This window comes from Mustela putorius, unplaced genomic scaffold, assembly GCF_011764305.1.
Source record: "Mustela putorius furo isolate JIRA1106 unplaced genomic scaffold, ASM1176430v1.1 tig00001063_pilon_pilon_pilon, whole genome shotgun sequence".
Lineage (NCBI taxonomy): Eukaryota > Metazoa > Chordata > Mammalia > Carnivora > Mustelidae > Mustela > Mustela putorius.
The window spans coordinates 1,925,520-1,938,985 of NW_025421556.1; the positions used below are offsets into that span (position 1 = coordinate 1,925,520).

Consider the following 13,466-nt stretch of genomic DNA (forward strand, 5'->3'; position numbering starts at 1 on the left):
ATTTTATCAAGGATTTAAAAATGAAAAGATTTGCTTCTGTTTGATAATTATAAAAAAGTTGGTAAAAACTGTTATAAAAATAAAAGGATACTTGATTTAAGAAGGCTCACCATCCTTTCCCTCTTTTTTTGTTTTGTTTTTATTAAAATATAGCTGATTTACAGTACAAACAGCTCCATCTTTCTTTTTATAATCATTCCAGAAAGGTAATTTTGGTTAAGTAAGTCAACTCAGTGATGCTTTCAAAGACTTTCAAGTTCACTTAGGAGATTAGGAATACTGTATTTATACACACAGAGTGAAGAACAGAAAGGGTAAGGAGGCAGAGTAATCTGAATTTAACTAGTTCCATCCTTTACTTCTTAATACAAGCATCCCATGATATTTGTTCTGCAAATCAAGTGATATATAGACTGTGAAAAAAAGTGGAAGCGTATTTACAGACTTTATATTACCTGGACTGTGGAGGAACAAAGATTTCCCACAAAGGACACTAGAATCAGAGAATTTTAAAGCAGGAATGAAAGTCTTTTATAACTCCATTGGAAGCGTAGGCTCCTGTAAGAGCCACTCACAACCAACCCAGCCAGTGGGAGCAGACACACTATTAGTCATCTTCTCTGCTATATGTAAAATGAACATTTTGGGTTCATTTAAGCATTCCAATTTCAAAGGGAAAGTGTTAAAAATATCTGTTTCTAAGGTGTAATTCTGGCATTGCCACATAAAATACATCTGGGGAGGGTTTGCAAATAAATATCCTGAGACATTTATGACAGGACCCTCCTAAAACTTTTTGGACCAAGGCAATATTTTCACCCCAGTAGAATTTGTCTAAGTAAAACTTACAACAAAATCCCTAACCTATTACTTTGGTTCATGGTGGATTTTTAATGACGCATAAACCTCCATAGGAAAAGCTATTTTATCTGAAAGTTGGGGGAAGTGGCTAAAAATGAAGACTACTAGGTCTTAGGACAAATCACTTTCCCTTGTACAAATACTAAGCCATTTTGGAAACTAAAGAACTGTACAGTAAGTTCTATATAGTAACTTCCTATATATAGGAAGTTCAGGGCAAATATAACCAAGAATCCTAGGTGAGGAGCCTGAAGTAATCTCTCTCCCCACTGACTTATCTGGAAACTTGCTGCCCAAACTGTGGTGCACAGGCCAATTGCCTCATATCACCTGGAGCTTGTTTGAGACGCGCACTCGCGGGGCTCTGCCCCAGATCCACTGAATTAAAATCTGTATTTCAGCAAGACCTCCAGAGGATCTGCATGCAATTAGACTGTGAGAAGCAGTGATCTAGAAATTGCTAACCGAATGCTTCATGCAGGAATGCTGTTTACACTGTTTACTGGGATATCTCTAGTACAAGAACAATACCCGGCCCACAGTGGACACTCAATAAATATTTGCTGAATAAATCCATATGTGAACATTTCTTATAGCACTATCTATTCTGTGTATAAAACTGTTGTAATTGCACAAAACTGCAAGTTCCCTCAGGGTACAGATGCTGTCTTTGTCTCTGAAGCTGCTGTGTGCCTACCAGTGCTTGTACATATCACTCAATTGATATTTTATCAATTATAACTTTTAGATATTCAATACAGGAATATATTACCATACTTAGATATTAGCTATAATAGTGCTTTAATGTGAAAACTTTGGAAAAGTAAGTTAAAATCAATATATAATTTCTAAATTCACCCATTTGGCTTTGGTTTTAAGTATACTACAGAGAATTCACCCAAGGAATCAAGAAAGTAATGGAAAACATTATACAGGGCCAAGTCCTAATTCCACATAGTACCAGAGAACAGGGATGGCACGGATGATTGAAATCCAAAATTGATTCCAAAACCTCATGTTATTCAATAGCCTCAAAGTCTTTTCTTACCAAATCTCACACCAAAGCTGCTCTAAGTTTCAGAGATATCATTTTTTAGTTTTATTTTCTTTCTCAAATCCACCTCCCCATCACATAGGCCCAGAAACAGCGAAATGGCCAAAGCCATCCAAAAGGAAAGACTGTGATAGAGAGATCTACATCATAAACAAACTAGGTAATTAGTTCTCAAATCACCAGATATCAACACAAAAATCTAGAATTAGGAAGTCACAATTTGTAAAAGAGGTACGTATTAAGAAATAATCAGACACATTAACAGTATCTACAGAGGTATCCATAACAAGCCCATTCCAAAGTAAAATTCAAAACAACGAGATATTCAGAGTCAAAATGACTGCTGGTTCTCTCAGTGCATATAATAAAGGGAGAGACCCTAAAGTAAGAACTCCTTCCTCAGTAAAGAATCTCTTTGTTTCTTATTAAGTAACTGAATCAGATGGTTTTTTATGCTTTTTTGTTTTGTTTCCAGGAACCCAGAGTTTCAAGTGAAGTCATCTGATACGTCTGACCCCATACGTATACATTCATATGGAATATCCTATATATTTATACATCCCCCTCCCAACACACACACTTTGTCATGTTTTTGTTTTCCCAAGAGTATAGTTGACAATGGTGATAGCTGAGTGTGTAATTAGTTTTCATTGTTCCCCTGACAGCTATAGTTCCATATAAGACCCTTCTCTTTTTATGTTGTAAATGCTATGGAAAAAATACAATAATAAGAGGCATTTAATTATGGGTCCAGCGACCATAGTGGGAATATTGCCAGAAGAGAAGGAAACCTCTGGGACAGCAAAAACATATATTTGCAGGGAAGGAAAAAAGGTTTGTTCTTCAGTTACAGTAATTCTCAAAATACTGATGACAAGCAGATGATGGGAAAATTTTGAATTTTTCCCTGAGTCTCTATTGACAATAAAGTAGGTTTAAAATGCTCTATCAATACAAAAACCAAGAATACTACTGTATCTGTGCTAAAATATTAATAAGAATAAAGGCATTGTTTATTCATAAGGGAAATACTCTTTAGCTTTGTTTTGATATTATCAGTGAAGAGTACAAAGATTCAGTTTCAAATTTTACTTTTTGCTTTGCTTTTCACGGAATTAAATTAGCACTTGTGAAATCAAATATCTGGGTGCTCCACTCCCAGAGGCTTACTTTAATTTGTTTTATACAGTATTTAAAATAAAGCATCCCCCCGAGTTGCTGTCATGGCGGACACCAGATCTGTCACTGAGGTCCTTTCTCGCCTGATTAATTAGTAATTGGGAGACACATTTTGGCAGCTTTCATTTCCCTATTATTTTCTCTAGTTTGACACAAAACCCTGTCAGAAGCCCCACGATTTGAACTGTACCCCTCTTAGTGCTGGGTCACTAAATTTTAATAAATGGAGCCCCCACCAGAAAACTACCGAAATAGGCATAAAAGTTTATTGAAGCAGTAACAGTAAACAAATATATGAAAAAAACACTGAATGCCACAGTATCTAAAACATTAATGGTCTGTCTGAACCCAAGGGTTATTGGCAAGATTGCAGGACGGAAACTAAAAGAAAAGGCCTTTAATAAAACCAATGCTTTCATCTGTCTTTAAAATATATATATTAGTTAAATAAAGCCGACAAACGCTTTGGTGCAGCAGAGCCATACATCTGAGCCTCCTCCATTATCCCAACCCGACGAATGAATTTATTGGGAGGCAAAGATTGATAGTGGCTACAGGAATACAGAACCCATCCAGAAGTCACAAAAGCTCTGTCTGAGCCAAACAAAGAAACATTTTTCATAAAAGGTAAGGTGAGGAACTTAAAAGTGAAGCTAAAAAGACTGATACTTCAGAGACCTGCAAACAGCTACAGAATCAGTTTCAGGTTCTCCATCTCAAAGTGTCAGTCACTTCAAAAAAGCATCTTGCTACTATGGTGGCTCAGGACACTTGTGTGCCTTGGCAGCGGCCATGCTGTGTGGGTCAGAGGTCACAGCTTCCACATTCCGACATCTGTCTGTATTTTCTTGCCCTGAAACAATAGAAGGGGAACGAGGCTCATTTGCTCCCACTTTGTTTAACCTAATTGTTAAACACGAAGGATCACTTCCCCATATTTAGAATTAGTCTTCCTTTTCTTCCCATTCCCATTTGTTTCCATAAAATTAAGTACAATAAAACACCTAACCAAGAGGTTAAGCTCCTCCCCTACATTATTAAATTTCGGTAAATGTGACAAAGTCATATGTCCCGCAGGTGTCTGTGGAACACCCAACATCAAGTATCATGTCTACCACCATCAAAATCCAGATCACAATTTGCACTATAATTATCCAGCCAAAAGAGGCCATGCCTTGATTTTATTCAAGCCATAAAAGTGCATTTTAGTATGACAAAATACTTTCCTAAAATGCATTTTCACAATATGAAGCAAGAGCTAGTTGTTAGCTATGGCCTCTACATACATAAATAAGTCACTAATAAGACTCAGAACGGATCCTCTGACAGCTTAGAAGCAACAAGAAAAAGCAAAAGTATTTGTTAGTCCGTTTAAAACAAAAAGGTCACTTTGGACACTCAAGTTATTCCAGTCCTCTCCATCAGCCAGTCAAAAAACAAAAAAGTGGATGGATGATGGATATCAGAGGGAAGCTCTGCAGTACAAAAACTATCAACTCATACCTGGATTTCAATAAGGACTCTAGGAGATGTATGCCATTCCTTAAAACATGCATTTTATTTATCACCTTTGTATTGCATCAGCAATCACCCAAAATCCTACTTCTAATGAACTGAAGCAATCTGTGACATAAGTAGTTTTCAATCTGTGCCCAGTTTAATCAGGCTGACTGAGTCAGGTTACTTTGAAATTAATCTTAAGGAAGTTCTGTTTTTACTGCAGTTCATGGGAATAATGTTCCCAGGCATCATCAAACAGATGCAGTAGCAAGAAGTTTAGTATAAATTTTTGGTAAACTTTACTAGGCCACATGTTCTTCCAAATGGATCCAAAAATACAAAACGTGGTAGAAAATACAGCAGATTCAGTTGATATATTCTCATAATTTTTAATAACAAATATGAATTCATTGCCAGTATAATTTTCTCTATTTCCTATAAGAACCCACAAGAACATTTTAGTAATGAGAGAACGAAAGCCTAGATGTCAGGGACAAAAAGGCTCTGATTTCATATAATGTTTCTGAAGGCACCCCAAATGTTTCATTTTTAAAGATACCTATACTTTTATCATCACCTCTGACTAGAGAGGTACCGTTGAGCGATTTGGGGGGAAAAAATATTGGTTGACATAAAAAGGGCTGCTTAGAACAATCAAAAAAAGGAAATCAGGATTTGGTGTGTGTAAAGGAGGGTGACCATAGGAGCTATTAACATACTACTTTGAAATTAACAACGTATTATAAGCTACAAAAGAAAAATACGTATGTAAACATGGTATAGCCCAACATTTAACATTAAAATATGCCCAAGTTTAAAATATATTATTATTAATTAAAACATCCTTTTTTTCAACCAAATACAAGAAGATGGCATTTTAATGAACTCACAAATAATTTGAGAGAGCTTTAAATATAGAGCCCTGCCTGAATTATTATAAAGTGGTTCAGTCCTTCCTATCGTCCATATTCATTTCCGGACCATTTTCATGAAAGAAATAAAATCGGTCTTAAAACAAGATGGCTGCTTCTAAAAAAAAAAAAAAAAAAAAACCGCTGATTTAACAGAAAGCCAAAAACCTAGCTTTTCTAAATTGGGGAGAAAAACTTAGTCATCTTTCCCCCCCAATCTCCAAGCACGTCTTCACACATTTCCACACGGAAAACTATACATTACACTGTGCCGTTATTTAAAATTATGAATTTTTGAAAAAAGGTCTAATCTTTGTGTGCCAATAATATAATTGTCCAATACGTCAACCTACAGATATCACATGACCAAAATTCCCATGTCATAGCCGAATCCTGATCATCACTCATGGAAAACAGGTCACTTGCAAGTAATAACAGGAATACTACTAATGTTCTCTGTATCTCTTAAAGAAAGCCATCATAAAATATCCAGTGATATCCTATTACAAACACAACAACTGTATTGGACTTTTTTTGAAGTAAACAGCCTAGGAACTTAACTGTCAGAGTCTCTCCTTGAATTGCACTTTGCTGACCTTCCCTGAAGCAAATGGCAGATTAATTCTATGACATACATTATAAATATTAAAAGCATTCCCCTACATTTTGAAATAATTTTTAAATAGGTTTTCTTAAAAATCACTCAAAACTATTTTTATTTCTCACTTGACTGGAAAATAAGACCTGACAGTAACTTTTTCTTCAACCTGTCAACTGTCAATTGTATAAAGGATGTTTCTAAAGATGACAAAGGTTTATTTCTCCTTATTGAAAATGATAGAATTCTACCTGAATGAAAGCTCAGGTAACCTGTGACTGTGGTACACCACTATCTCTATCTCTCGGCAACTAGCTAACTTAAGTAGGAGTTTTCACTATTTTAAAGTAATGTTTTTACTGAAATCTATGGCTGTTTGAAAACTATACTCAAAAGCCTCAAAACCAAGAGTTTATATCCACACCCATTTCACATTCCAAAATAGTGAACAGATTTCAGTAGTTTATAATAAATCTTTCCAAGTGGGACAAGGAGTAGAGATTATCAAGAATACTAAGATACAGGGAACTATTTCCATTTATAATCAAACTATGTGTAATAGTTATAGTACCAAAAAAACCCACCTTACTTCTTTTGAATTTTAAATTAAGCAGTTCTATTGTTTTTGTGCCCTCTTGTTTACAACTGACTTAAGTTTAAAGACCTAAACACAGATTTAAGAGGAAATAGACCTCCTGGTTATGAGGAATATCCCATTCAGAAACACTGGAATTTCAAATTAATCACAAGAAACTTTTCTACAAAACAGGTCAGGATATAGGTTCAGAAGCAAATGAAAATATAAATCTAATAATATAAATCAGGCCCTTAAAAGAGACAGTAATTTATTGATGTTTAGCTGTCTAAGACCACCAGCATAAGACAAATCACTAAAAGTGAATATTAATACCTCATTTCTTATACTCCTCTTTGAGGTTTTTATACCTGAATATGAAGGTGTTATCCATCACAAATGATCAAAAGGCAATTTTTTCTCAGTTCGGAAGACTGATCATGTCTGAATATCCTGGGTAAGTGGCCAGGGCCTTCCACACGGTACTTAGGGACACACAGGCTTCCTTTCCAACATGAAGATTCTAATCAGATCTGCTATTTTAACACTTTGTATACTCTTTCTAAAAAGAACATTGAGAATATGTTCTCAACCAGCAACATAGACTGGTTCCTTACAAAAAAATAAAATGTAACTTTTAAAATCCTCATTGCTACTGGAAGTTATTCAAAACAAATACAAAAATAAAAAGGGTTGAGTGGCATCTTTTTTAAAGAACTATTAAAGCAAATGATTTATAGTGAGGGAAAACCCACTAAACAATAGATAAATGCTGCCCACATGTAAAATTCTGTTCTTAACATTTTCTTAGTCTTGTTCCACTTTGTATTTTAATGTATTCTCTTCCTCAAAGGTACATTCTTTTAGCATATTCTTCTACCAAGCTTGCGGAAGGCCAGGACTCCTGAAGGACTAATTGTATTCATTCATTTTCTTGGCCCAGCATGAAGCTGGTAGCTTGCTTGGTTCATAGCAACAGGGGAGAAGAGAAGGCGCTCATCTTTATCTGTCCCTACCCAACAGGAAATCAGGCCAGTGGACAGAATGCAATGTAATGCCTTGCTCAGAAGGCATCTTGCAAGATTATATGGCAAGAAATTCACGAGGTTAATTTGCCCCCATATAACTAAGTGTTCCTTCCAAACCTGATCCTCAGCCTTCAAAGGTGGAAGCCTCTCGTGCTATTGATTATCAGCCAGAACACACATGGCAACAAGATATTCCTTCAGTGAACCTATAGTTTAGTTAATACCACTAAAACCAACTAACAGGGAGCCATGAACAACTGAAGGCTCTCTCTGATTCTTTTAATCACAGGGAGTTTATTGACCTTGGTCTCATGCTGGAAATGCCAAATTAGACTGTAGCCAAGTGTACCTCAAATAGCACTGATGTTCTAATCACCTAAAAAAAAAAAAAAAAAAAAAGACAGTTGACTATTTCTGAGAGCTTATTATGAACATATAATGCATAAAACGGATGGAACAAACATCTCAGTAATTCATTTTTCTTTTCAAACTTTTAGGGAAAAGTGGCCCAAAGCAAGAAGTGTTTTTCCCTTATAGCAATTTGTAAAAACAAAAGGAAGTGGGGGGGGTATGGGAGTGGGCAGGATGGACTTCAGGTCTCCAGCAAATGTATTAGGGTAAAAACAGGAGATATAAATCTCTGGCATACAGCTTTATTTTTATCCGGATGTCTACATAAATTCTGACATAAAGATCAAAATAATAAAATTACCTAATTATATCTAATGCATTACACTGAGGCTCAGAGTTGATAAAGTTAAAAAAAATTCTAAATAATGTTTTTTATTTGAGGAACTTTTAAGTTTCTAACATATAAGATATTATTTAAAACATTTAAAATTTCAAAGATAAATTTATACACGTACAAGTTTGGTGATAAAATTAATTCCAAACCAGGTTTAACTTTCCATCTTTCCTCAAAAAAAATTCTTAGATTTAAATCAAACCGATTTCCTTTATTTGTCAGTGGAAAAGGCACAGAGCTAGAATACCAGTATATGCATAATAAAACATTGATGACTCTGATTTTAAAAAATAAAACAAGTTTATTTTGAAAGGAAAAAATACCCAAGGAATTATGATCAAGGCAAAAAAAAAAGTTACTGCCTCTCTCTTAGCCACATACACATGATCTGTAAGCCACAAAGGTTTGGGAGTACTGACCTAGAACTCATATCACTTTCACAACTCCAAGATTACATGTTAACAAAACTAAATGGTGTCAATTACCTGCTACTCTAACATGAAATGTTTAATTTACAAGTCCCTACAAGAGTTTTAAAAGTCCAAAGAAAACATATGATCATGTTAAAATTTAGTATATACTCTGGGTGAATTATAAAGACATTTTTTTTTTCTCATCAGAACATAACACTTTAAATTGGTGATACTCAGAACCTAACAGAAGCAAAGCATTAAGTGAGAACCAATATTCTTAAAGTATGCTGGTGGTATTTGCCTCCGTATTATTTTACTATTCCACCCGTTAATGCCAACTAGTAGGAAACATGTCTAATTATCCCTATCATCATTTTGGCAGCTGGTCAAAAGGAACCAAGAACTTTTCAATATACACACAATATTTAAAAGAATATTCTCATTGGAAGCACCAAACCATTTATAGCACGCTTTAGATTATGAGGCATATTCTTATATTGAGTCCTCTCTATCTTTATAAGTGTAGCTACTATGGGAGAATGTAAATAAAGTTTTATTACAGAAAGTCTCTTTAAAAGTTATTCAAAAGCTTTTTACATTCTTTAAGAAATTAAAGACAAATAACTATATTCTCTTTGACTTAGATATTCATTACTCAAAGTTACTTAGTAACGTGCTGGTTCAGAATTCAGCCTAACATTGAAAGGATCACTCTATTACTATATTTAAGTGAAATCCAGACAACTTTCCAAATTTTTAAAATATGGAAGATGCATTTAGGCAAATGTTATCATATACTTCTATTCAGATTGATATTTCTCGGTTCCTATTTCAGAAATTTGTGCCAATTCAAAACATAAAATTGGTTTTTTGGCCCACCACCCAATAAATACTAGCAACTAAAAATTCTCAGCATTTGAAAATTGAACATCCACTTTCTAGAAGCACATACCTAGGACGACAGATTCTGATTGAGAATAAATTTAATATTTTTTCCTCTGTTAATCTAGATCTATGGATGCTAATGGTAGAGTCAGTAATGAAAACAATAAACTCCTAGGACTACACAAGTTACAATATAAGGTCTTTAAACCGTGGGATCAAGATATAATACTTAATTCTAATTATATTTAAACAATTTCAAATTCAACTCCATTAGTATAAACTAAAACATATTTACTTCATTTTGACACAGAATCCCTTATTAGGAGCTTAAGTGACCTTATCTTATCTAAGAAAAAAAAAAACTTGATCTGTTTAAGTTGCAATGAAAGTTTTCAACTTTTTTCCAAAAGATTAAGTCTTCTGATCTTATTAGTTTAGCAAGTCCTAAAAAAAATAGGATTTATATAAAATCAGAAGGCATGGTTAGCTTACTTTACAAAATGATAATATTATTATTAAAAATAAAATGTAAAACATTGAATTTGTAAAACTTGAAAATTCTCTAAAATGTTTCTTCACTATCTTTTGAGATAAACTGTGTTTATTTCTAAACTAGTTATTTTGCATTGGCTGCTTTTAAATTACATACAAGCTGGGTTTTCTTAATACATCCCCCCCAAAAAATCTTATTCAACATTTCAGAGATAAATCTACCTACCAGTCCCCTACTTCTACAGTTATTTCTTAAAGTAAGTTTTACTGCGACAACATATGAAGATAAATGCACCCACAAACCCCTAAGAATACTAAAGTTAGAACTGAATCTCTTGGGAGAGGGGTACATTATCCTTTCTTCTAAACATAATCAAAATGATAATAATCAAATAAAAAGGTATTTCCACAAGCCTCGAATTAGAATACAGACTTGAGGATACCCTTGGTATTTTAAAATTCTACAGATTAACTTTGTCTGGGCAGGTTCAAAGCCACCATGGCACCCTGAGCAGAGTTTTCTACAGGCAGGGCAAATCTATTAAAAAACATGACCTGTGACAAAAATCAATGTGCTAATCTCAATCCAAACAACAGTATCAAAAGCATAAAACAGAGATAACCTAAGATAACATGTCCTCAAACTAACTCAGACTAGCTTGACAGGTTAAGAAGGAGGGGGGAGTGGGGTGTTGCTGACTCTTTCTGTTTTAACCTAGGATGACTGGAACACCCAAGTATCCAAGTAAATTAAAACTATGAGGAAAAGATCACACTGAGAAGTTTGGAATGGGAAGGAAAAGACGACTAAGCACAAAATGCCCCACATTCAACTAACCAGTTTCACTGTTGTTTTATTTAATAGGGCGCTAAACTTTAGAAACAGAAATTCTCTATTTCGTATATGCTGTTTAATAAAGCCCGGGGGGGGGGGGGAATAAAACCAACCAACATAATGAGCCTTGCTTTTAACACCATCACAACTGGAAAGCTTGCTCTATTTGTCTTGTCAGCTTTAATAAAAGGCATCTCCTCTAGCGGGATGGCTTCTCTTTCTTTTCCTAATAGTGGTAAGTGGCATGTCAAAGAAATAGCTTCCCAACCCACCACCCACCTTCAGAAGACAATTTTTTTTTTTTTAACCAAACGTTCAGGGATGTCTCCAGTTTTGCCAGGCGGTGCAATTTAAGATTTGGGCTACCTGGGTGTAACCATCTGTCCTGGACTAGCAGGGCAGGGTTGGGGATGGAGGGGCAGGGAGACTTTCCTCTCTCAACCGGTCGACCGCTTGTGGGGAAATCTGCCCATCTTCATCTAAGCTGGCATTACTTCAAGAGGGGAATCCCTCCCAAGCTTGAATTCAGGGGGGACGGAGGGAGGCCGGTGGACACGGCCACTGGAGGTAGGAAGAACTGGAGGCGCCCGCCAGCCCCCTCTCTCCCATACACCCTGGACGCGCAGCCACCAACTATGCCCTCGGCCTCCCACCTCTCTCCTCCCAACTTCCACTCCAGCCCAGAGAAAAACCTGGGATTTTAGGTATAATCGATGCTGTTTCCCTCTTAGGCAGGCACCGAAACCAGCTAGCACCTGGAAGCTGGCGGAGGTCCCAGAGTGGCAGAGCATTATGGGCCCAGCGGGGCCGACCGCTGCCCACAGGCGGGGGAGAAAGTAGGGCTCAGAGCTGCTCTGGATCCGGAGGGGTTCCGCAGACAAGCTGGACAACCCTCACTTCTCCCCACTTCCAGAATCCCTGAGCAAGGGACGCGTCTGCGGGTGGCCAGAGTCCAGCAGGAGCGCTAGGGTGGCCCCAGGCGCCCATCTCTAGCCTTCCGCGTACCCGGCGGGCTTCGGGGACGCCCACAAAACTGTTCCAGGTAATTGCGCGTGTTCCTCCGGCTTCACACCACCAGGCCGTGGACTAAGGGCTCCCACCTCCCGGCTAGGCCAACTCCAGCAGCTCGCTCCGCACACATGACGTAACCCGGCATTAGATCAAACTTTCTGGCACCGTGAGCCCACGGGGGGCAAGGAGGTGGGAGAATCCTCTCCCCTGCCAGGCGCGCCGGGCCGAGACTGGGCCAGGGGCCGGATGATTGCCTCGCAGTTAAAAAGGAAAATAAGAGCCTAAAGCTTCCGCTTCCCAGCCCCCCTCGCTTCCCCCAGCCCGTGCACTCTGAACGCACCGAGAAAAGGGAAGAAAATTTTAAAAAAGAAGAAGAAAACTTTTGGGATGTTTGGCACGTTCTCCCTGCAGTCCCTGCGCACCCACGCTCCAGGCGGGAACTCTTGGTGGCGCGCACCCGGGACTCCCAGTGCCCAAGCGCTACGCTGGGATCGAGATGCTGGCCGGCTTGCCCGGGTGAGGAAGCGGATAAGTCTCGACTCCCCAGCTCCCGCCTTTTCAGAGTCTCCCCGCGCTCCGCAGAGGCAGCGGATCTGGGCTGCCCCGGGGACTCCCAGGGACTCCCGGCCTCTCTGAGGCAGCTTAACAAAGAGAAGCGCGACAGGAGCGCTTCCCGTGGGCGCCTCGAAAGCCATCAGCGCCCTCACGACGCAGGCTCCGAGGGTGCGCGCCGCCGGCGGCTGGTGCGCGCTGGTCCCCGCCGCCACTGCCGCTCCTTCCGCAGGGTGCCGAGGCCCGAGTATCCCCGGCTCTCCGCTCCCCCTATTGCCTTACCTGGGGTTGCTGCTGTTCCAGTAGACGGCGTAGCGGTCGGCGACGGCCTTGGAGCCTGGGTCCTGGCTGAACACACACATCCAAAGCACCAGAAACACCAGCGTCAACATCTCCACGTGCAACATCACGCCTGGCCAGCGGCGGAGCCCCCGACAAGCCGCTCCCGGGAAAGAGCAGGGATCCGGAGGGAGGGAGGGAAGGGGAGAAAGAGAGCAGGAGCCAAATAAATATGAATAAATAAGAATGAAGAGTGGCGAGAAAAGAAAGAGGCGCACACCAAGCTGGGGAGGGGAAGGAGAACGAGAAGAGGAGACGGTGGGGGGGGGGGAGGGGGCAAGACAAACTCGCACCCCCACTGGAGGGTTCAGAAGGAAAAAAGGAATCACAAGATGGAGAGAAGCATGCGTGTGTGGTGGCGGCGGCGAGGGCGGGGGAAGGGGTGCCAAGCTGTGTCTCGAACGGCGGCGGCAGGCCGGTCACCCCGGGAGAAGGAGGTGCGCACCGGGCCGGGCGGCGGCACCGCGGGTCGGGGCAGGCGGCGGCGCA

The 13,466-nt window shown here is 39.0% G+C and overlaps 1 protein-coding gene across 2 annotated transcripts in view; it reads right to left on the minus strand.

Annotated features, from left to right (window-relative positions):
* The window catches only part of EFNA5 (ephrin A5), a 278,688-nt gene extending 265,513 nt beyond the window's left edge, over positions 1–13,175 (minus strand). For both annotated transcript variants that reach the window (XM_004778264.3, XM_004778263.3), the window contains exon 1: positions 12,921–13,175. In XM_004778264.3, the coding sequence (XP_004778321.1) occupies positions 12,921–13,045 (125 nt within the window). In that variant the 5' untranslated portion in view covers positions 13,046–13,175. The remainder of the gene's footprint in view (positions 1–12,920) is intronic.
* Positions 13,176–13,466: the final 291 nt, after the last annotated feature.